Source organism: Manacus vitellinus, unplaced genomic scaffold (genome assembly GCF_001715985.3).
Source record: "Manacus vitellinus isolate BGI_N305 unplaced genomic scaffold, ASM171598v3 scaffold_2_pilon, whole genome shotgun sequence".
Classification (NCBI taxonomy): Eukaryota; Metazoa; Chordata; class Aves; order Passeriformes; family Pipridae; genus Manacus; species Manacus vitellinus.
In genome coordinates, this window is record NW_021940208.1 from 46,337,064 (window position 1) to 46,363,130 (window position 26,067).

General features: G+C 34.7%; 1 protein-coding gene across 5 annotated transcripts in view; it reads right to left on the reverse strand.

Moving 5' to 3' along the window:
• Positions 1 to 26,067, reverse strand: part of UGGT2 (UDP-glucose glycoprotein glucosyltransferase 2) — an 82,139-nt gene that overhangs the window by 4,135 nt on the left and 51,937 nt on the right. For 2 of the 5 annotated variants that reach the window (XM_029960976.1, XM_029960975.1), the window contains 13 exons: positions 24,833 to 24,928; positions 23,021 to 23,123; positions 18,246 to 18,325; positions 16,708 to 16,897; positions 15,683 to 15,841; positions 14,469 to 14,554; positions 10,190 to 10,274; positions 8,426 to 8,508; positions 5,084 to 5,182; positions 4,321 to 4,405; positions 3,668 to 3,850; positions 2,252 to 2,412; positions 1,843 to 1,957 (listed from right to left, as the gene is read on the reverse strand). In XM_029960976.1, coding sequence (XP_029816836.1) covers positions 1,843 to 1,957; positions 2,252 to 2,412; positions 3,668 to 3,850; positions 4,321 to 4,405; positions 5,084 to 5,182; positions 8,426 to 8,508; positions 10,190 to 10,274; positions 14,469 to 14,554; positions 15,683 to 15,841; positions 16,708 to 16,897; positions 18,246 to 18,325; positions 23,021 to 23,123; positions 24,833 to 24,928 — 1,525 coding nt within the window. Of the gene's footprint in view, positions 1 to 1,382; positions 1,495 to 1,842; positions 1,958 to 2,251; positions 2,413 to 3,420; positions 3,576 to 3,667; positions 3,851 to 4,320; positions 4,422 to 5,083; positions 5,183 to 8,425; positions 8,509 to 10,189; positions 10,275 to 14,468; positions 14,555 to 15,682; positions 15,842 to 16,707; positions 16,898 to 18,245; positions 18,326 to 23,020; positions 23,124 to 24,832; positions 24,929 to 26,067 lie in introns of those variants that run through there. The other 3 variants (XM_029960974.1, XM_029960977.1, XM_029960978.1) reach the window with 3 other exon arrangements.

The window sequence follows — 26,067 nt, forward strand, 5'->3', positions numbered from 1 at the left end:
TCTAAACAAAATTACTGTATTGGAAGTCTATTTTTTATGATGTGTAATTTTTCTCCCTAGGAGTTCTATACTTACTCTCCTTGGCATTTAAAAGCACAATTTTCCCTTCCATCTATTTCTCTTTTGTGGTTTATATTAGCATAACCTTAACTACCACCCATGAAGGCAGCAGTGCTGGCAGATGAGCAAAGAGCTGAGATTGCTTCTTCTTTGAGAAGAGCAGTGAGCACTCCAGTCAGGTATTTAAAGTAAAAATAGTAATAAAAAGATCACAATGCATCCTTATCAGTAGATGAAAGCTCTCCAGGACTCAAATACATTGCACTGTAGTTTGTATTTCTAGGAATATTGCTGTATTTTGTGTAAGTAGTAGCAATTAAGACAGAAAGTAGTTCCTATCAATACAGTCAGAAACCAGATTAGTACGAACATATTACTTTGAAATATTTTTCCAACTAATTCCAATTCCTTTCTGCCAAGCTTTAGCTACCTTAACATCTGCTCCTTAAGTGGTTTTTTATTTGATCCAAGAGTTATTATTATAAGAGATATATGCCACCATGTATTAATGCTGTAATTGAAAATATAAGAATCTTAAAATAGAGACACATTTTTAACATTTTGAGAACATTAGATAAATCTCATTACTATTTCTGAAAATCAGCATTATAGTGGAAGCTCTGTACCCAGCTTCTGAATATTTAAAGGTCTTTGTGAAAGACAACTTGCACATATGGGTAAGACTATGTTTGGAGAACATACAGCTACATCCTATCAGGACTAAGTGTGATACAGGGACACCAATTCATTCCATTGTCCAGAAAAAGAGAAGTGAAATATGGGTGTTGCTGTTATGTCAGTCTTTTGCTCTTAACAATTACAGCTAAAGGCTGCTCCAACTCCCTGTGTCCAGTCTACTCTGAGTTTTTAGTGTAGCTCTATTTCCACTTTTCTTTGTCCAGTATTATAAGAACTGCTATTTTCAATTTTTACTTTTATTTCTGGAAAAAAAAAAAAAGCAAGTGGCAATAATGTCCTTATGTAAGAGAGAAATATTTGCTTGCAGAGCAGGGGGGTGGAAAGTAGGCACCGAGAGATGTAGGCTTTGCTACCGTGGGATCCCTTTGCTGCTATAGGCAGGTAAAAACCTTTTGTGCTTTAGGAATTCCACGAGGAAAACAAATAAAGCAGGGACAATCTCACTTATGAAGCCTTCTGCAGTTCACCCAAAGTGAGACATAAATATTATTGACTCTGGCAGAAATGTAATGAGCTGTTTACTATCCATCTTCTATCAATTTAAATAACCTCTATTACAGGAAAAAAGTAATAAATTTAAATATGTTATGTTTCCATGGGATCCACTTACACGCTTGTGACTGCACCCTGATGTACCTCATTTGGGTTTAAAAATTGCTGGAATTACATAAATAAAGACTACAGCCAGCACAGGGTGACGATGTACAGCAACCACCAGAGTGCCTTTGCAGTTAGCTTACAAAAAAAAAAAATTAAATTTACATTGATGAAAAAAAAGAAGAAAAAGGAAAAAGCTCTTCCCAAATAAGAATATAATTACCATTATCAGAATAAAGGTGAACAGCTCTCTATGTTGTTTTTTCCTTATTTTTTTCCACATTAAACAATTATTTAAAACAATAATCATTTAGTGTTCAGTTTTCTGAACTGTGCTCACATGCACAACTTAAAATGTGCTAAAACAGCAGTACATGGCAAACAGTTTTACAATTACATAACATACACATTGAGCTACACAACAATTCCATGCAATTTGAGAAAGATAAAGAAAATAAACCCCAAGTTGCTTAAAGCCATTTATACCTGATCTAGATTTGACAGACTGTTTGGATCTTGACTAAGAGCCTGGTACTGGCCCCGAAGCCTGTCTCCAGCTGCAATCTTTCTGAACGTCTTCAGATCCACAACATATAAGGCACTAAAAAGTTTTAAAAAAAAAAAATTAAGTTGGGGAGTTTCACCTTCTTTTTGATAATATAAATAAAAGTAACAAGAAACTAAAACATGTTCCCATCCTGAAGGAATATTTTTCTTAATTAAGTGGCTAAAGCTACAATAGAAAAGTGAAATCAATATGTCATCAGAATTCATGCCTTATTCATCTCTTGCTGAGAACGACTGGAGGGCAATTGGTTTTGAAAGCCTCGGCGATCAATATCAAGACCCAGATTTCAATTAAATGCACACACTGCACAAAAATATGTTATCCTACCTAATATGGTATTTCCTTTTCCCAAGATGTGATGCCCAGTATCCTGATTTCCAGAAACGGTACCCATCCATTTCCTTCCGGCTGTCACAGAAAGGTGTGTATCCATAGGGAGCTCCATTTAGATCTAGATCTCTGAGTTCTTTCAGGTCACTTCTCACAATCTAAATAAGAATATAGTTATTTCTACAATTTAGTACTGTTTCTAAGGTATGCATATGAGGGTAGGTATTGCAGCAAGTTTCACAAAGTTTTATTTTAGATTAAAAAAAAACCTGAAACACTACGACAGCAGAGTATAGATAAAATATTCCACTAGAAGATATTTACCCAATTATTCTTCAAGTTAAAAAAAGTGTTTATTATCTTATTAACAATGGTCATCTGTGTAACACATTTAATAAGTAAATTAAATAAACCAGGCACAATATTTTTTAATTCATAGATCAGTGTTTCTGGTTGCCCAAGACTAAATTCCTTAATGAAAAAGCATAACTTCTAAACTCTACCAAGCATGTCCCTTTTACAGAATCCTTCCTATTTGTTACCTAACTTGGTATTCCAAAATTATTGCATCATTTGAAAAATCTTTGTATCGAGTGATAAAGTACTTTTAAAAATAGGTTATAATGACATTTTAAAAATGTCCTTTATTTACTGTTCAATCCTTCTCCATCTAATTTATCAGTGGTAAAAAAAAGTTTTAGCTATTTGGGTGTAGAGAGAAATCCTTACAGCTGTGAGGACAGACAACCAGTGTTACCAGATGGTGTATCCAGATGAAACTGCAGAAAGTTGCAGTCTGCATTACTACACCTAAATTCAATTTATTCTCAAGCTTTGGAAAAGGACCAAAATACATTAATACTTGTCCTGACGTTTTTAACAACCTTGTGATAGACTTTTCAATGCCTCATCTCTTGGAGACAGCATTTTGTCTTTCAGTATATTATACAATACTCATTCCTCAGTGAAAGACTGCATACAAATTTAAAATAGAGACAAGATTAATCTTGACAAATTTCAGCCATCTCGAAGTTGTTCAAATGGTCCAAACTAATCCCCTCAGACTCCTTGGACAGTGGAGAAGTCGTCTCACAATCAGTCCAGAGACTGATTCACTCCAATACAGTTTCAGTGAAAGGCCCGTTTAAGATCACACTCACCTCTCCAGGTGCCTTTCTCTCTCCACAGACAATTTAGGACAACTCAGTGTAGTGAGACTCAATGTCCACATGACTAAAGACAAGTGAAATTATTGCATTTCACATTCTGCAACACCACTGGTTCTGTTCATACAGCTGCAGTATTCTTACAAGACCAACGTCTGAATAAATGACCATAGGGGATGAGACTGCATCAATTTAAGGCCATATGAATTCCTCATACATTTATTTATGTACTATTATTTTTTCTTACCTGGTCAGCATCGACAAATATTATTTTATCCACAGCCAAAGGGAAAAGAACATCCAAGAAAAGAATTTTGTAGCCCCAGATAATTCTCTGTTTTTCTGTCTGTTGATAAAGCCAGCGGGGCCACTTATACTGTACTAACTCATAGTTGAAACCATACTTTTTAGCCATGTGAGGAATAACATCCTAGAAGAAAAACAAAAAAAACCTATTTGGTGCACATAAATGGGACACAGAAGGATTCAAAAGGAAAAAGACTGACTGGTGCAAAACAGTTGTAGCTGTATTGGCCTCACTGACTACACAGTTTATTATGAAATGTTTCTTTCTGAAATGTTTCTTTAGTTTTAGCAGTATCCTCGGCTACACCAGTAGTAAAAACATTTTATGCAAGCTCTTGGAGACTAGCAGAAGAGAATAAATTATTATAATTTATCACTGAGCTTTGCATTCCACAAGAGAAGAATCTTATACAGAATACTTTAAAAACTATTAATATTTAAAACTATTAGTATTTAAAACTATTTAATCCACTCAGAGATCATTTTCCACTGTGAAAATTTAATTTGAATTATACAGTTACTCCATTGTAATTTTAAAAAAATTATTTAAAATTTTAAAGAAAAAAAATAATAAAAGAAAGACTTTTCTCCTACCTTAAATGTAGGGGAGAGGTAGTTTTTCAGAAACCAAAATTTAACTGGTGTTTTTGTATGACGTAGGACAGAAAGCATCATAATTCTGTGGAAATATAAGTCTATAATAAACAAACAAATACACACAGGTCATTACATTACAACTGCACTTAAAAAGTGTTAAAACTTTCTAAGTATAATTTTCTTTTACCCAACTTAAGCAGAATTTTCTATCTATTTCTAATTAAAAGCTTTAAAGAGCATGTGTTCAACACTGTTTTGAGATGGACTTATTCTATTCACACTGGCTAAGCAACAGCAGAAGGAACAATTTCAAAAGTGGATTTATTAACAAGTTTTATTCTCAGAGAATGCCTGACAAAATTAGAATAATGATTAATACCTTATATTAACTTATGTAACCATATGTGCATATAGTAAACCCACAGTTTGGACTAAACACAAATAGATACAATTCTAGATACAAGATTATGAAGTCACTTCTGTTACATCTTTATACAGAGAGGCTGAACTTCATCTTTTGTTTGTACTTCACACATGAAAGACAAGGAGAACATTTTTCTATCTTCAAAGAATAATGGTACTTTTGAACATTTTTATGTTGAATCACTTTGTTCTTAAGCAAAGAGTAATATAGTCCTCATTGTATACAACCTTTCTATGTATTGACAATTTATTATTTTTATTTTGTTTAAAAAAATCAGTTTCTTTAAGTTGCTTAGTGCTAGTATGAAAATTTAGTTTCCCTTTTACCTTTCCTTACCTTAAAAAACGTTCATATAAATGGCCTGAAGCAACAGAAAAAATGTTAAGAATATCACTTTTCTTTTCCTTCTCTTCTGTTGGAATTTCTTCTGAAAATCTAAAAATTATTATGAATTATTATATAAAGTAAACATTCAGCAGAAAAAACCATACTAAATTATCATTAAGCTCATAAAGAATCAAAAGTAAGAAAATACACAAAAGAAATACTTATCCTATAGTAACCAACTACACTCCCACTGCACATGCCTACGATACCAAAATCTTTTGGGAGCAACATCTCATACCCAGTCACTCAGGACAAGCAATGGCACGACTGCAGCCTCCAGTTTCAATCAAACAGAACTCAAATTTGACAAGAACTCCACATTTTATCAGAGTAAAAATAATCAGAAATACATGCAGCCATATCATCTTGAGAACTGGTAGTTTTTAAATTAAAACCCAGTTATTTTCCATTGCTCATCCACATGCATTCTACATCAAAACAACCAATCCATGTTCTTGGGGTGAAGAATGCCTGCAGTAGTCCTCATAGGTGGTTGAGCTGACTATATTCCCTAAAATACAGACTGAAAATAACACAAAGATGGTCACACCAAATCAAATCACATATTTAACTCACTACCATCCCAACAGCAAATGGCAAGCCGGAGGAGTAGTAGCCTTTCCCAGAATACCCTCATACCATTCAGTGGTCTGTGATGATAGGATTTCCTGAGTGGTTTTCATAATACTCGCTGAATTCTTCCTTAAATTAATCCAATTACTCTCCCTATAAGCTAACCTATATATTTGAGGTACATTGTCCAGATGTTTTCTATTTCTGCTGCACAGCATTTTTTGCTCATTTTGAATACCAAAGTCTAACAGGACTGGTTTTTCACCATGTATGCCTTCCAGTACACACAGCCAGGATGTAATGGCTGCAGTCTTCCTCAAGCACTGCTTCATTGATCTCAGAACTGCAAAGGCTGCCTTAGCCAAATTTGTTACAGTATGGCCTGACATTGTTGGAAATTCACCTCAGTAGTCTTTTTTTTTTTTTTTTTGAGGTCAGTCATTCTTCACACACTTAGATTGCATGAGTCACTCCTATTAACTTTTCTTCTGGTTACATCCCTTTTTAAAGTATCCTTTAGAAAGTAAAAAAGAAGTATCCCTCATAATCTTTAAGAACAAATGAGACAAGTCTCAGATCTCCAACATATTCAAAAGAGTTCATATCACTCCACTAATATAATGCTGAAATCCTAAAGGCTGCAATGTAAGTCATACGAATGATCTTTTTGAGAAAGATTACTCACATTCTTTTCACTCAGCCATGGTTAAGAGCACAGTTGTACCTGTTCAGGACTATAGCAAATGCAGAAGAAAGTCAGTGGAGCAGCGCTGACTGCACTGTATGGCATCTCTAAAGATGGCAACCTCCCAACTAGCATTGAACTTTCACAGGCTAAACAGATTGCAGCTCACAGTCCCAAGCAGCCAGTCTTCCTTCTTCACTTTTTATCTTGTTTCTTATCGTAGTGACAGCAGGACCAAAAGACTCTCAAGGTCTTTATAATGCAACCATCGTGTGAAAAAAAATAAAATCAGGTTTTCATGAAAGGATCTTGAAAATATTGATTAAGAAAAGATCTACAAAAAGGCAGAGATCTTCCGAATTGAACAAGCTGCTGGACTGACCTGTAAGGTCACATGGGAAAAGCAGTCAATTGGGAAAGGGCTGCTCAGTTATGAAAGGACTTGGGCAATGGTATGCATGTGTCCCATGTCAGAGCACACGTGACTTCCTCTAATGAGTAATGTGCTGGTGATATTCTTTTCATTCTGGGATAACAAAGAGGAAGGATATTTGACAAGTCCCTGGATAGCAAGAGGCTGACAGAAAGGGCACGCCTCACATCGTGCCCTTGAGCCACAACTTTGAATCAATGGGAAGAAGAAATAAACTTATTGAGTGAGGGGCTTCAATTGCCCAGCTAAGCTCTAAGCCTGATGCACACTGATGAACCGACCAACTGTGGTAAAAGGCAAGACCTGAAAGACTGGGAGATCTCTGGCCTCGTAACCTTGTTAGAGGAAGTTAAGATCTTGATCACCGCACATACATCCTTTGATGCAGCCAATTAGAAGTGGGAAGTTTGAAAAATTCCTTTATCTAACATCCTTCTGAAAAGAGACACCTTTGTGCAGAAATGTTGGTCCACTTCCTTGACCTGTGACTTCATGAAAAAATTTTTGAGAGTTGTAGTATAGTAGTCTGGGAGGGTTTCTGAATCTAGTCAATATGGGTATAAATTGAAAGAGGGGAAATTTAGGTTAGATATTAGGAAGAAATTCTTTACTGTGAGGGTGATGAGATCCTGCAACAGGCTGCCCAGGGAGGTTGTGGATGCCCCAACCTGGCAGTGTTCAAAGCCACGTTGGATAAGTCCTTGAGCCACTTGATGTAGTGTAAGATGTCCTTGCACATGGGGGGGGGGGTTGGGAATAGGGGATCTTTAGGGTTCCCTCCTACCCATACCATTCTATGATTCTGTGATACTGTACAAGGAAAATCATCTGTGGATAAATGGTGATAAACATAACATCAGCAACAGAGACTCAATATAATGTCCAGGTACTTGTGGTACAAGAGGTCTTTTCAAGAGAGATGATAAAGCTGAAACAGAACCCAGCCTTGGATCTACCAAGAGACGTGTGTTAGAGGATTAACTGGGGTCAACTTTTTACTAGATAAAGTAGAACTGCTATGCCTTCTCTTTATTTTCATTAACAGTCTGCACCTGAGAACCATTGCCAAAGCTACTGAAAATGCAAGAAAACCTTTTAAAACAGCAAATTAGAAATACTACAATGTTATTAGCCTCAAATGTAAAGCTTGAGATGTTTATTGCAATTACTTATAGAACTCAGACTTTAAAGTAAAAGGTATTTTATTGACATATAAAACATTTCTTGAGATTTCATAAATAATGTTTAGCAGCAGACAAGCACCATCGGCCTGCTTTCTGATGTTTATTTTCACGTATCTGAGTACCACATAACTGGCTGGGATTTTCACATTGAGATTGATTCCCTACCCCAAAAAAATAAAAAACCAGTGGGGGAAATGAACAGGAACTAGAAATGCAAAAGAAGGATTAAAAAAAGAAGTAAGGAGAGGTACATGACATTGTAGCTTTTCTTTCCTCTCCTTGTATTTATTATTATAAATCCCTTGAATAGCCTTTTTACATATTACATATCACTATCAAGTAGGAAACACTTACTTGCTGTGAGTAATAATAAACATGTGCTGGAACAGTTAAACTAGAAGCAAATTATGCATTACCTTGTAACTGATTCCAGATTTCCATATTTTCCTGTTCCATCTGTAAGGAGATCTTCATTCATTTTATCAGGCTTTTTCTGTACCTAGTCAGTAAAATAAATGTCTTTGTGTAATTTAGGAAGTTGGTTGATAGTAATTACTACTTCAACTGTGATATCTAACTATGCTGTACTAACTGGCTAGAGCTGGATCAACATCTGGACCAATTTCTACTTCAGTAAAATACTTACTGAACTGCATTGAACTACATACTTTTAAACTATGTACAGAACTTGCTGTATTAAATGGTGATTAATAAATCAAACAGCATGTTCAAGCCCTCTGTACTTCTTTATGCAAACACTAACTACAAGTGTGGGGAACTCTACCTCATTTTCTACACTCATGAGTTCGTGATCCAGCCATTAGCTGGCAGAAGTGTAGCAGGGTGTTGCACCACACAGTGGAACTTACCTGAAGGGAAATTGTCATTCTCATAAGCCCTTCACAAGGAGAAAGTGCCAAATTTGTCACTGAAACATAAGCTCTCCCACACAACTTCAGCAATTTCTGCTGTCTTATCCAGGTGCATAATAAAGCCTCCAAATCAATTTCATTTGCTGCTTTAATTTCCTTGATTAAAATAAACCTAATTGCTTTTGAAAACCAAATAGCTTCTAAAACCCTCAATGTCTGAACATACTCAATTCTAATCATATTAATTGCACATGATCATACTGTCAAGCCAATGCTTACAGATTTCTGTTCCCACTGCATCACGAGTCTTTTTAGCTAATGGTCCTGAAGCCCCATCCTACACATCACTGAAGTGATTCTGCAGTTCAACTGAATGACAGACCTTACATATTCTAGCTATAAGCTTAATACATGCCACCTCTCGCATCAAATAATTTTCATATTTTAACCCAAATGGCACCCTTTTATCCTTTTTCTGTGGTTTAAAGGTAGGCTCATCATGTTCCAGAGTTTTACACATTTTCTCTGGGTTCTGGAAACTTTCAGTTACAGGACTGGGGAAGAGACACATGTCTGCGGTTTTAAAAATTCCTCTTGTACTTACATTTGCATTGTTCACTCTCCTTCTCGATGTCTAAAATTAGGATACAACATACCAAGGAAATCTACACAAAATATTATTTACAAAACAGAGGAAAACATACAAGGAAATCTACACAAAATATTATTTACAAAACAGAGGAAAATATATAATACTATGAGGTTCTTTCTCCTGAATATAACTCATGCTTAATTAGCTCTTTTTGATGCAGTTTTAAGAATGGAAGTAACGTAATTTCACTTACACAAATTTGGTAGCTTAGGGTAAAATTCAATACACCTAATTTTAACTTCCACTTTGGTATCTGGACTTCATAAAAAATCCCTCTCTCATCACTGGAGAGAAATGAATGTCTCTAGAGGTGGTCATGTTGCTGGTTTAAATACATATATAAGCTGGGATTAGTAGACCTTTGGACTCTCTCTCATTCTGCTACGCATAGAGGGAATTTAAGTCATCTAGACTACACATTTGGACAACTTGAGCTAGATGAGATAAATCTTATCTATGTTTAACCGCTATTTAACAATCTCCCATGCAATTAGTATAACCTGATTGGATCAAATTAACTACATTAATTTGCACATCCTTCTCTTTAATTGCACAACATCTAAATTATATATTTCAGTATACACCTTTCAATTAAATATAGCCTAAGACATGTAAGCATAAGCCACATTTCATATAAGGAAATGCTGCATACATACTTGAACTTTGATAATTTTGCTTCTGAAGTTGTTTAATACCACAATAATGTCTGTCAGGTCAGCAACAGAATCTGTTCCTTCATGGCTGTGAGGAGAAAAAGAACCCATGCAAAGGTACTGTCTCATTAAAACATGCATTGTTACTTGCATTTAATTAGAGTGTAAGGTTTAGAATTGTTGTTATTTATAGAAACAAAATTTCTTCAGTTTCACCTAACTGTATTTTAACTTCATAAACTTTCTGAGTTTTAAGCATCACTAGACATTGTCCACAGTGGTAGCCCTCGCTTTTTAATCTGGATTTTCACAGGGAAATTTATCAATCAATGAAAAAATGCAGCAACTTGGAGCTGAACATGCTATTATGTATTAAACGGGTATATACTGCATTCAAACACTGAACTAAAATTTATTTTTCAAATATGGAAAATATCTTAGAAATTGCTGTGCAATGGCATTAAATGTACTTTTAAAATAAACCTGCTTTAAAAAGTATAGGGAAAGCTTCATCACAGTGCTAAGATAGTAAAGATTGGCTTTCAACTAGTTAGCTTTGGAAACTGTACCCCTAAAGACAAGGCTGTGCAAGCACCTCATGAACATATGCCCCACTGAACATCAGCTTAAACCATTCAGGCATCTCAAAACTGTACTGCAGTCCACTGAATAACAAGTACAAAAATGTTGCTGTCACTCTGTGATACAGTAAAATAACATAATTCTCAATTTTCCGAGCTTTTATACCTCAATAGCCCATGTATTTTTCCTTCAATCTTTTCTGTCTTTAACAGTACTATGTGGTTTCCTCTTGCTAAGGCTGCGTCTACAAAAAATGGGTTAAAGAAAGTAACCTGCTACCCTTTAGGCATCATTTTTCCCCCTAGAAAACAGAAGTATTTAGATCTTGATTCAATCTCTTTCATACCTCTTACCTAAACATGACAAGATTTTATACAGTTATATGAATTTTCTATTTAATACATTTTTGTGTGCCTATGATCACCTAGTTTCATAGAAATGGCCTATTCTTGCACAAAACAATGTTCAGGATTATCTTGACTTTTTTACTCTGATTTAGTTGTATGTTCACACTTTTAAAATATTGCATTTATGCACACTCAGTCAACAATGATCTTCTTATCACAGGGACCTAAAGCAGTCAACAGGCACAGTTCTGCATTTTAAATAAACTGTGCCATTAAAAAGCTTTAAAATAGTACAACTAGATCCAAGCACAAACTGCTGACAGCCAGCCCAGTGTTCCCATTTTTGCCCTCAGTTTTTACACAACCAGAATCTTCTCTCTTATTCACTGTTACCTCAAAATCTCTATGCTGTGAATTCTGTTGGTAGCTCTGCAGCTCTGATGAAAGAGATGTTTTTTCCAAAATGTTTACAATATTCTCAAAGTGTTTGGTTTGGATGTAAATTTAACAACACTGTTTTGTCTCCCTAAATCTCTTTTGTGGATCCCTCACTGTGGGCTCCATCTTTACTGAGTGCCAACTGCTTCACTCTGCACAGCCCTCAGTTTGATGAATTTCTGTCAGTATGAACAACCTTTTTAAATACAAGCAAAATGTCTCGTACACTGGCAGCACTATAACATATGTAACAAAAACTACTTTATTGTTATATAATTGTTGTACAAAGCTAAACTTCTCTAGCAGACTACTTATGTCACTTTAAAATGTTTCAAAACACTTAGGTGCTTTTAATATAAATACGAATAAGTATCAATATAATATAAATTATAATTTTCCATATGGGGAACAAAAGCATTCAAGTTCAACAAATGGAGACCCTTAAAGAAACAAACAGAAAAACTCCTTGGCCAAATTATAAAAGATATAACTTTCAGCTATGCAGTCTGCATCAAAGTCTAATAAATTATATCTACCTGCCATTTTAAAAAATGAAGTCTTCAGCAGGATTGTATATATATATCTTTAGATATAAACTACTTTCTGCAGCCTTCTCTTGTAATACTTGCTTGTTTTTCCACCAACTTCACAGAATCAAAGTTTCAATAATAAGCAGTGCTCAGACTATTGCTGGGTACAATAATTTTCATTTTCCTAATATTCATAGTAATTTATTAATAACATTGTGACTGCTTCAAAATAATGATCCTTGTTAGAAGCAGTGTTCAAGAAAATAGAGGTAGCTTTTTCAAGCGTTGTGTATTTACAGAAAGTAAAAATAAATTACTTGCATGTCTATTAGATGCAACTACAGGAGAAGCAAATAAGCATTGAGATGTAGAAAGTGCTGTAACTTCAAATTCCTGTATTTCTCCTAAAGCTGCTATTATAATGTACAGGCCTGTGCCTCAAAGAAAACAGATCATCTCACGTTTCAACAGGAGAGGACATTACTAATATATAAGGATGGAAAATATACTGCAATACCTCTTGGCAAAATTCCATCCTATCAAATAGTTGCCTGAGTTCTGATAGCAATTTCATACTAATAATACTGATACCTGTAAAAGAAATACCAAAGATCCTGGTACGGCCTCCCAAACATACTTTTGCAGGTGTACCCTAAGCATGTAATTATTACATGGCATGTAATAATTAAATGAAATAAATGCTACTGTTTAGATTCTTAATCAAGTATTAGTTTTCCTGACTTAGCTGAGCTCAATTAAGCCCATTTGTATTTCTTCTTAGGGAAAATCAGTAATCTTACAAAACAGTAGATGATTTAAGTTTCCTTTGATGCAGCCTAAAATGTAGAATGGTTTTGTTTCATTTTGTTTAATTTTCTAATTCAACTACACCTCACTACATTATTCTTTTAACCATGTCATCTTACATAAATCACTTTTTATATCTTAAGAATTGAATGCTAAATTAGACAAATCATATAGCCACAGTGGGTGGAGATTAAGTGATCTTCTTAGGGTAAAGACTATGCTTTTCTGCTTTTTCAACAGATTGCGAGTGGTTTCTGGGGAAAAAAAAATTGAAAACTGTAAACAAATAGAATGAACCTAACATTCCATTAAGATTTCTCCCTGTAACACTGAAAGTGATGTATTAACTAAATATTCATAACCATAAAGAGGTTAATCAAGTTTTTTAATTTTTTTAATAGTAGCTGATGAATAACAACATACGGAACTATGTATTCCTGAGCTCCAATAAGAAATATTTCATAGGATGTAGGCTTGCTTCAGGTCACAGAATTACACTGAAGGAGAAGAGAGATAAGGGGAAAAAAAAAAAAAGGAACGAAGAACTGAAGTTAAGATAAAACAAAACAATACTGCTCCTCTAGAAGGGATTTGATCTAAAACTTCAAGAGGAAGCCCTCATATGCTACAGATCCGTGCTGTTACATAAAACATGAGAAAAAGATGATTCTTTCAAGGAATAGTTGGAATGACAGCTAGCATATCTTCCTTTATATGAAAATCAACCATGGAAATTACAGATTTAGAAGCCATAGAGATGCCAACTATATGTCATTTACAGGAGTACAACTTTCTTTCCATATACAGAGGTTTCTCCCAAGAGAGGGAAATGTGGTGCACTCAACGTGCAGCCAGGGTCTCGAATTGAAGGGTGCTTCTACATTTTAAGGTGAAGGTGTAAACAAAAATGATTCTTAGATGACTTAGACAACTAAGAAACACTTAGAATTAATTGAAGAAAAAAACTCTAGAAATGAATATAATAATCCTATATAAAAAAAAGATGCCTCCTATCAATAAGTCTACATTCAAAGGCACCCTCAGGACTGAAAAAAAATGATGAGAGGGAAATTTGTGGTGCTTCCTCCAGCTGATAAAGACACTGCTGGAGTGCTAGCAATGCTCCACTTGACATATTCTTGGAATTACATATTCAATATGTTGGGAATGTCAAAATATTAATCAACAAAACTATGAGTGACATTTCTACAGAATTTGGTGTGAACAGTTGTATGATAATGTTAACCATGCATGGAACTAACAGAGCAAGTGTCTGGTAGTTGTGTAACTATAGTAAGAGACCTTGCTCGCATCAAGCCCAGCTGAGCAGTTTAGGCTTATTATGCATTAATATATTCAAATGCCTTCAAGAAAAACCACATGAAGCCATCAAATAACAACTTACACTATCAGGAAATAAGGTATCTCTTACAAACTTCAAATCACCATTTGCATCTTGTTCTTTTTTGTAATGCTATTTTTGCTCATTTTCCTTCAGTATTGTCAGATCTTTTCCAAATACGTTGCACTTTCAGATTCATTTATAAGTGTGTTTCCAAATGATGGATTAATACTTACGAAAAAACCTGATAAATCTCTTCAGATCTTCCTTTACGCAACCTCAGTGTCCAAGCTCCTGGATTTGCTTTCAGCTGAAAATATCCCTATGAAAAAAAGACAGGCACTTCTTCCATCTGCATTTCAGACTCAACCATCTACATACACAGAAATCAATTATCCAACATTTAAACTAGCCCTAAAAGAAATGTGTCAGTGATGCAACCAACTATCACCTTTCCTGCATGTCCATAATAATGTTTTTCAGTGCTCCATTCATTTCTAACTGAATTTGACTTGTATACAAAAAAAATCCATCAAGGACAGCAAGTTAGTGAGCAGTAAAGAAATAAATTACTGAACGGACCCTAAATTGAAAACCTTCTTTGAAACTTAAAATTTTTGTCCTGAACAACTTTCTGTGTCAACACAGCTCCTTTCCATTTTATGAACACTGCAAATAGCTATCACTGTGTGAAAGTCAGGTGGAACAAGCTTTGAAATATGAGGAATCATTAAAAGTTTCATCATGCCAAATATCATCTACTGTTGAAACCGTATTCAGTATTTGTGTAAAAATCAAAGATTTATAGTTTATTAATAATTTTATTCCTTGTGATATAGTATTTACAAAGAACAGAGAACAGTAGATAGGTAAGAGGTCTTATTAATCAAAATCCTTCCCTATCAAATTACCTTAGCCAATAGGAAACAAATCTTTCATTTCAGAAATAACAGGGTCTTCTGCTCTACAGACTGCCAAACCAAAAAATAATTACTTTGCACGATGAGAGGAATTCTGAAGTGTGGATATGTCCCATACAGGCTGTAAGTTTACCTGAAGGGTCTAAAATAAGAGCCTTCTTTTGCCTGGATCATTGTATAACAAAACCGGTTATTTTAACCAGAATGTGAATCATACCTTACATTTGTCAGTGGAATCTCCATCTCAATATAACTACCTCCTACCATCTACTAAAGGTAATTAGGCTCCCAGTTTAGGCACTTCAGGTTAGAGCCTAAAATTAGGCCATAGCCAAACCTATACTAGGATCAGAGGAGGAGCAGGAGGAAAGTTCAGCAAATTAAAGATGGTCTCAACTCCAGGATGTGCCTGTTGCTTTTAGCATTACTAAGCTTGCAACACAGAGAAATGGATTTAAAGAACAAGATGCTCATAAAGAATTCTCACAGAGTGTGCAACTGTAATGACTATTCGTGTACTTAACACTTACGAGGTTGGCCATCACAATAGTATCAACCACGACAGGATTATTCTTTGTGCCCAAAGTGAACTGTAACCCTCGAGGAGGTTGTCCAGTTGTCACATCAAAGCAATGCCCTTCAAGCAATATATATTCCAGTTCATATTCTGCTATAACTGCCCCTTTTACCTATGGAAGGAACATTTCATCATTACATTACGTCATTTAACCGTGTGGGAAAAAGCAACATATTACAGAGGCAAATATGTTGTATGGGATTTACCCCAACTTAATTCAAGAGTCAAAAAACCCCAGAAAGGTCCTTCCAGAAGGAACTTCACTCAATTATAAAACAGGTATCCAAGATTAAGAGGAAGGATCACTGCCTGGAGGTACCTTCTCTCCACTGACTGCTGAGGAAGTTGAGTCATCTCCGCTTTGGTAAGGTAAATCCCAACTTTTATTTTCACAATACACCTTCCAAATACACAGTTCTGGTCAATCAAACACCCCCAATATTCTGCATTAGCTTACTGACCAAAACAAATCTAGTGACTTTGAAGATGAGGGATTAAAATATAATTAAAAGAACTGTGAATTAAATGAGGGTGAAAGACATTTTAACCTACATTAAAGAACAGTCATATATTCAGGTTTATTTGAAGATTTACCTAGGTTAATCCTATTACTACCAAAAATATATATAAAAATAAAAAAGAACTAGGAAGCTACCATAAAGAATCCTTTAATTGCTTTACTTATTTTTGTAAACATAAAGCTTAACATAGCAGGTAAATTGCCTTGACTTGTACTCTGCATTCTGATTTTTTTCTGTTTCATTGGTTTCTTTTAAGGTTTGTCTTTTTTTAAGCAAGAGAAAATGAAAGAAAGACCATGACAATAGAAATGGTAAAATACTGACTAAATAATCAACTACCAAAGAAAATATTTCTGGAGAACAGACACAAAAAAAAAAAATCTCACAGTATTTCCATTTCCCTCTTGAAGTAGAAGGTCCAACACAAGTTTTATAGTGTTTAAAAACTATTACTTACCTCCTGTAAATGAATGTTATCGAGATCACATGAACTGTTTACTGCTTCAACCAGCCAGCTTTCTGGAGTGATCATGTTTAGAGTCAAAAGAGGCGATTCTGGCAATTCTAGGAATTTTGCCACAGGCTCAGAAGGAAGGTGTTTGTTAATCCCATAATTTAATTCTGGTTCCAGAACAAACCGATAGAAGCTGTTGAAAAAGAAGTGTTAGAAAAAATATTTGTACTAAAGCAAAAAGTTCCAAACATGAAGTTCTTCTAAAATACTTTAAAATATAGGGAATGTTTACCAAATTAATGAAGTTTAGAAGCACAGTAGTTCCCTATGCTTTTGGAATACCATCAGACAATACCAACAGGAACTCAAACGGGCTGGTAGATGAACACATCTATTTGCTTTTGATAATTTTTTGCTGTGAAAGTGCATATTTTCCACTAATATTCTAAGGGCTGTGAAGGTGAATAGCCAAGAGGTGCATCTGAACATCTTGACCGTGAACAGCCTCCTATTCTCAGATTCTGTATCACTGAACTAAGCAGAGGGACTAATCTCTATTAAAACAAAAGAGTCTTTTAGAACTGCTCCTGACGCTAGCAGAAGAAAAGACAGAACAGAGGAAAGGCAGTGGTCTCTCTATTCCTCTCCAGCTCTTTACCCCATTTATTCCACAGCTGAAAGTTCTCCCAAGCACAAGAAAAGAGCCAGGCATTAACATCTGCAAAGTGCCCAGCTTTAAAAGTAATCATGACAATGTTCACACAAGATACTCAGAAGACTGATGATTCAGACACTCTTGCAGTCTAAGAGATATGAGTAATTCCTCTCAAACCAAAGAGAAACTAAGGACTTCTGTTTTGTGGGCAAGTGATTAATTCTCCAGCCCACTGGCTAAAGGGCAGGCACTACCACCTACCTCTCTCATAGGGAATTAGTAATAAATTTATTAAAATTAGAGGTAAAATATCTGCCAAAGAGATGGCTGTGCTTAAACATTTCTCCTAGAGGGAAAGGAATCCTCTCTGAGGAATTCATTTCAGTGTAAATGTCTATCACTAAATTAGCAAACCTTGTTTTCTACAGAGAATTGAAAGAAACTTCAATTTATGGTAGTACTTTCAGGATCTAATCTTCTTTCTGAAATACTGCAGACTGTACATTTATTCAGATGAATTTCATTATTAAGAGTACTGAATCTGTCAAATTCATTGCACAGACAGTAGGCTGTAAGAAGGGATCAAGTTATGCAGACCACCTTCCTCTATGAGTTTTCATAGGCATAAAAGACTCTCCACTGATTTCTATGAGGTCTGTTTATTAGAGGTGCATTTGATGGACTGGATCACTTCCCTGTGATCCCATGCTTGACACCTTAGAACAAAATTTTTTCTCTAGACAAATGCAAGCTGCTAAGGTAACATTCAACGAAAAAAGAATCCAGAAACACAGAGCAATGTTATTTTTTTTAAGGGAACATACACTGTTAAGGTTGTTTTCCCAAACTGAGCAAGATCATAGAAGAAAAGCTAGAAACTACTTACCTCTTCAGTGGCAGTTCTGACAGCTTAGATTTGCAATTCAAAAATAACCTGAGCTTCATATTGATAACGTCCTTGAGTACCTACAGAAAAAAAATCTCTTTAAGAAATGGTTCTTGGTAATCACCAAACCTTGAAAATAAGCCAAAGTCATCCTTGTGACGTCCTATAATTTCTCAAGTTTCAGTAGAAATCTCAGATTGCTTAATGTTCTAAATATATCTGTCTATTAAAGGATGTTGTCAGATATTCCAAATAAAGATATGACCTTTTCTAAAACTGCATGATTTAGCACATGCTATTCTTGATAGTCAAAATGTTAATGTTTTCTCCTAGTGATGCTGTTTTACGAAGAGCAGCTGCTCCCATTTTCCAATACTTGAGTAAATTATATTATCACCTTTCTTACATTGTGTTTTCTAGAAGATTTTAAAACACTTGAAGTTCTCTAAGTACAAACACATACCTTTTACTCAATAACTTGTCTTAAAATGGTTACTTTCATTCTTATTAAAATAGTTGTATACAGAAAATTGCTGAATACAGAGAATTATTTTAATATTTAGTTACTTAATAATTTTACAAGTCAACAATACATTAACAATGTATTAAATCATTCAATCAACTTCAAAAAATTTCAGTAAGTTAATACATTTCTACTTTTTTTTTCTCAGTTTCTTCATCTGTTTATTTCTAAAATACTAATGTTATGGATGATTTTACATAAGAACCATAAAATTAGGACAATAGCTTTTTCTTAATTTAATGAGCAATCTGTTTTTTTTAAAGCTAACAATGTTATTAATTTATTTAAAGCACCCAAAAAAACCTTTATCAAGTTATCTTCATTTCTGTGCTTTCTGATACAAAGTGCTTATCTGAAAGTATAAAGCATCTGTGTCTACATTTATGGATATTATTAGAATAGTCAATAAGATATAAAAGCTAAGTTAGAATATTGATACCACTGGGGCTAAAATCGAAAATTATAAGGGCAAATAAATTGGGAACAAAGCAAGACAACGGTCATTGTTAAGTTTCTCTTTTATTATAACTGTATTTTTTCTTTCCTCAGTTCAACCCATGGCTTACACACATTCTTTACTACAGTGCTGTAACTTTACATGGCCCTAGGGACCTGTTCTATTCCTAGTTCCTCATTCCTTTGTGTCACCTGAATACCATCACTGGAAAACTACTGAACAAAAAATAAAGGCTATGGAACAAGTGAAGAACCAAGAAACGGGAACCCAACAGCACTGGAAGCATAAGAAGGGAAAGTATTACGTGATGGAAGTTTAAGACCATTAAAATAGAGGTCCAAGTGACTCAAATATCTATCATTCAGAATAAAAATCATGATATAAATGTATTGGACTTCACCTCTAAACAACACAAACCCCTCATCCCATTATAGCAGGAATGATACACTTCAGCAATCTGCATTGATAGGATGTTGTGTGTAAAATGAAATGATCGTGCAAAAGGCTGAGGTATCATCCTAATTCATCAGCTGACCATGACATTTAGTACAGTAGCAAAAAGAATAACGCCATTCTTAATTAACATTTCAAAGGAATTTAAATAGGAAATGACAAATAAGACAATAATGCATTATTTCTGTGTTTTTCAACAATTCAACTTCTGGAATACTGAATTTGGTTCTGTTATTTAGGTCTTATAAGGACACCAAAAGCCAGGACATAAAGCAACACATGAAAATGGTTATAAGACTGGAAAGCCTCTTTTATAGGATACATGAAGAGTTCAGTCTGTTTACTTTAAATCAGAAAATTCGAATTTAATGTAAATTTAATTCACAGAGCATTTCATACTGTAAAAAGTGGCTGAATTATTTCAGTTTACTAGGTCTGAAAATTATTTAAGAGCAAGTTCTATTGTGCATATGTAGTCACTCTGCAAAACACTTAAGTTACCACAACTCATCTGAAGAGCATTAACTCACTAAACCATGATTATTCAATCAATCACGTGGAATTGTTTGTGAATGTTACCATAATACAATGCATCTAAACTGAAAACAAACTCTTATAATAGAATCTTCAACAGAACTGGCAAAATAATGAGAAGATGAATGCTTACAGCATGGATCTAAATAAAAATCCATAATGCCAAGTCCAAGTCAGGTTACTTACCCACTGGAAAAGCTCAGTAGGAGCTCCAATTTGCACTCAACTACTTGATAATATTTAAATTAGGAATTGATTAAGAAATTATTTCTACTTCAGATACTAATTGATAAAAAGAAGTCCTATGACCCGTGTTTTATAGGAAATCAGACTATATTATCAAAAGGGCTCCTTCCAGGACTCCTTTTACTTAAGGGATGGAATAAGAGTTTCTCTCTGAGGACAGAATGAATCTAGGAAAAAAGGCAAAAGATAACTGACAGGAAAAAAAGAAAAGGTTTGATTTTTCTTTCCACATTTTTAAATTACTGGACACCTACTGGAACAAGAAAAAGAAAGGTAGACAATCCTAAGAGTACGTATAATAATTTTTCAGCTGTTTTTGGTGAACCATGAGTTAAAAACAACACAACTCTTCGATTTTGTCCTCCATTTTAGCAGAAGGAATTTCAATTTTTTTCCACATCACCTTAGAGATCACCTTCCTAACTTCAGAACTAATTAGCCATTCCATATATTCTGCTAGGAACTTATGTGGTCCGATCATGGTTAAGTTATGGCAGGTATTTAAATATTTACTATAGACAGTGCCTGTGCCTTATCTGGAAATACTTGATGCCCAAGGCTGTAACGAAACTTCTGAAAAAGGGAAAACACACATTATATGGAGAGTGCTATCTGCCTCACTCTGGAAAGGATATAGAGCAGTTCTTATGGTACAATCCAGTATATATTTTAAAACCAGACAGAAGCCTTTACTCAGCTCTCATTCATGATCTGACTCATACCATACCTCCATCCTTAAATTGCCAGATTCTCAGACTAAGCAGTAAATTTTAGATTACATTTTACCTATACATATTTACACCCTTCTCAATTTCAATTCCACTTAATCTGAGTAACTTTTTGTTGATATTTAAAAAAAAAAAAACAAAACAAAAGATTTCTCTGTAGAAAGTGACACAGAAAGTAATATAATAGCCTGGTTTCACCACGGTAAAAAAAAAATAAAATCATGAAATGGACATATTCAATGCAGACTGGGCAAGAATCATGTGTTTGCTATGGTAGCTACTACACAAATTTTGCACCATGAATGGTTACCAAAACAATAGACTGGGCACGAATCCAATTATGTTACTCAAAAGAAGAACCTTTAAATACAAATACATTCAGGTGCTTAAAGTTTACAGTATTTAAGTCACCCATATATACAGTAAGAAAGGCATCCATTTAAGAACTTTGAATCTGGGGCTTGCTGTATTTGTATGCCTGTTTTGTCTCAACACCAGGACGTGGTGGCTTTCCAGATAATTATATATATTTTTAATATATAATTTCCAGGTTATTTTTAGTTTTTTAAAAATATTACCAAAAAGTGTCATCTACATTAAAACAGTTCTGATTTGTTTACTTTCAACAGCATTTTATTATTCTCTCCTAAAGGCTGGCTTCTTGAATAAAACTAGAGCTCCTGTGAATCCAGTAGGATCTGGGATAGCTGAACAGCTTGGTTCACCATGGGAGTCATTTGCCCAGGCATGCATGAGGGCACCTGTTGTGCCAGGAGGAATGAAGGCTTCTGGTCTGAACTGCAAGGTTCTTAACATGATTTATACTCCTAATATGAACTTCTGGCTAAATGGAGAGTTTCCAGTCAATTTCAACATGGAAATATTTTCATTTGGTAATACAAGCTTTCATTTTAACTGAGAATAGTGAAATGAAAGATCTCATTCTAGAGAAAAGCTAGTATTTCAGTGTCCTGAAATATCAGAATTTTCACGAATCTTTTAAAACATTTTACTTTGCTTCACTATTATATATGAAGAGAGAGTGGATGCTTCAACCTTTGACAAAAAAGGGTATGAAAATGTGAGGGGAAAAAGTAATATAAGAATTTACAAAACTTGCATAATTACTGAAGAAAAAAGAAGATAAGTTACAGGCTTCAGAACTGTAGCAGACCATAAAGTGAAGAAAAAATTTGCATTTTTATGGGAAACTATAAAGGAACCTGAGGCAGTGATATTCTGCAGTAAGTGAAAAAAGAAAATCATTTTAGCAGCTATGTTTTTAGGCCCATTTCTCTTTCAAAGATCAATAGCTACACACAATGGAAGACCATCTAGAAATACTCAGTAGCATTAATCAACTGAGAAATACCCCTCCAAGAGCTGAAAGGTTTATAGTCCAATCTTCTTATGATGATATAACAGGTCAGATTTAGACCACCTCAACTGAGTACCTTGGAAAACTAAGGTGATCTGGTTTAATAGAATGAAGCATATGTCTCTTAAAAATTTGAGATGGAAGATTCTATTCCTCTGTATTATGTAGACAATCTCCTCCTTTCCTTCTATTCACTATAAAAGTGAGTCCATAAGTGCTCTTTAAGAGGACTGGTGCATGGGGCATATGAACTTCACTTGCAAATACAGTACTCACAATGATGAATTAGGTCACCCCCAACTTTTTTATATGAATTAAAATAACTAAACACATATTTAAAAGAAAAAAAACTAAATTTTGTTTAGCCTTTTATTATACTGTACATGAAAATTAGAACAAGTTTAGTAAAAATTAAGCTACAAATACGTAAATTAAAAAAAATTACCACCATCTTACAATCAATAAATGAGACATCTTCTGTGCTTCTCTTGTCAATGGATCCACAATAGCAATAACATCATAGAATGGTTCATTTTGTTGAGGGTCGACTTTTACTACACTGTTAAAAAAGTATTAAAAATATTCATTAAAAATGAAAACTCTGAACTGAATTTGTGGAAATGACAAGCATTTTTAGGCATGAATTTGTAATATCAGAAGCACTTCAGATTTTACTATTCAAGAAGACACTTCCCTCATTTCAAGCAATAATCATGATTACTCTCTGTGATATCACTAGGGAAGCTAAATGAGAACAGACATTAAAAATTTAGCATTGATCTGCATAGTTCTATACTGGTTATTGATTAGATACATTCCTCACAACAAAATTAATAGAATAAACCATAGTAAAACTTGGAAAAATATGGCCTTTTTGATACTCATCTACAGTTTCCTTCACCAACATCTAGAACCATCAGATGAGACAAGTGCTGGCAGTGCTACAATTTAGAAAAAAGAAAAAGAACCAAGCAGTTGGAAAAATGGCAACTGAGAAGTGTGAAACTTGACAAGATGGATTAGCTTTATGTGTTCCAGAAAATAATTTAGTTTGATAAACTTGATTAGACTAAGTCAGGGAGACGCTATTTAAAGTACTCTAGATTGACAGGAAGGAAATGTTAGTAAACCTCACTTTAAAAAAGACAAAAACCAATGTGCTGTAAATACACAAAAGGGACTGTCTGAATTTGTTTTCCACAAAAGGTATGGTAGCAGCACAGTACTGACTGTTACTAGTCAGTAACTAACTTTGACAAAGGTGTTAGCCTCTTAAAACAGGCTACTACTGATTTTACTCCTGTTTTCAACAACAGGGGCAGCCCACCAAGCACAGCACACTGGAGGACATTTACCAGTAAAACAAGTAGGGATTCCAAAATAACATTTCAAAAATCTGTAGCTTGATCATAGTTCTCGTGTTACCATATGTCCTTTTAAAAAATGTACCTGTCTCTCCAATAAGCTTGCCCCAGCTAAGCTTAATTTAAAACCAGTATCCCCTTACAGAGAGGACAGGATTCACAGATGCTCATCTTGGTACTTCAGGTCTCATTCATCAACAATAACAACAAAAGGTGACAGGGCATATTCACTTTCTAAATGCAGTATTCCAAACACAAGGAGTCAACACACAAGTAAGGATACTAAAGACACATGAGCTTCCCAGGTCTAAATCTGCTGGCTGATGACAGGGGGTTCGCTTTTCCTTAAGGAATTAGCTGCCAGTGAGCCCTATTAATTTGCATTTTAATGTAATCTAGTTGTATTAGCTGTGGTCAAGAATGACACTGCTAAGCCATAAACTGTTATCCAGGTATAAGAACATGTATATCAGTCTTGGCAACAGTAATCAAGATCCACAGACATAAAAAGCTGTGCTAGTTTTCCACATTAACAAAAATTAGTGGAGACTTCTTTTAGTTCTAATCAGTGGAACTCCTTCTAACATCTTAGTAAGTGTATTGACTCCAAGTTTTCTAACTCTGAATCAACCACTCCTATTCACATCAATTGTAATCACTCCTTTTTCAGCAAAGTATAAGGTTGGAAAATCATTAGGTATTACTAATTAATTTATTAAGAAAAAAGTAAAAACACATTATGCTATGGCAGATGAACAGGTTGTTCATACAGACACAGAATCAACAACTTCTTTCCAAACTGGAATGCTTACTCAAGTTTCCAGAGACCTCATGTAGTCATCAGTACATTCTAATTTCTATATGAAAGTACTGTAAATGCATTATCACGACAGACAGAACTTACCTGTGCTGCTCTTTAAGTAATTCAGCATCCTGTCTCGTCTCTGTTTTAGGCAAAGATGACAGCAGGGCATCTATTTTCATAATCAAATCACTGCCACTATATTAAATAAAGCACATATAGTTCTTTTTCATTAGAAAAGGAATAAAACATTTATATTCTAATGTCTGTCTGTCTGTCTGTCTGCATAATATTTAAGAAGCCCATATCCCAAACCTGGACTCTTTAAAGGAATTATCACCTCAGTATTTGTAGCTCTGAGGACTAAAACCTTTAGCATGACAATGCCCAAGAACCACTACAGCCTTAGAGCTTGTGAACTGCACACTTAATTTTAACTGATGCAAAATTTGCATAATTATAATTCAGCCACACAGTTTCGATGCTACAATCTGCTGACATTTATAACTCTTTATTCCTTCTTTTTCTTATTTTTTTTTCAGTGTCACTAAGTCACAATATTTGTCTGAATGTTTTGCTTCTCACTACTTGTCTCCTGGATATCTAACTCTTGCTGATTTTTTTTTTCTGGTAGTGATTCTTTCAGTTGTGCCAGTCCTTCCAGATAACAGAAATGATACTCAGACTTAAAAGCCAACAGATATTGTAAAAATAATATAATTTTTCTCTCTTCTTTGTACATCATCTGGATCCTTAGACTAAAAGATGTCTAGAACTCATCTCTACATGTGTGAATGTTGTCTGCACACATGAGATGAGGTGAGTTGGAGAGGATGTGATTTTTTGGACACACAGGGATCTCTTATGCCTTAACCTCATCACATATATGTGCGATGACAAGAGAGTGCACTTCTTTTGAGTAACACAGGATGCCTTTTATTCTCCTCTGTGCTGTAACAATGAGGCAACAAAGAGGCTGTCACCAGCAGGATGACACAGGCAGTTGAAAACCAAAATACACAGTTTATATATATAGTGGAAAACTATGTTAAATAGCATAATCAGCCAAGCATAAAGGTGATACAGAATTTAGCAGATGTGTAATTTCTTCTGGAAAACGGGGTAAAGGCTGGAGTAGATAAGTATATTAAGTCTGTCAGGGAAATGCTAACCAGGCAATGAAGGACAGACAAACCTGTCTGCACAGAAGTATTCAAATGCTAAGTAAGAGGATAGCAAATATACAGCATTCAAACAACAAACACTTTAAGTGCATGTAGAGTGTATATATATAGCATGGAGAGTACTATGACTATATACTTGAACCTTTGTTCATA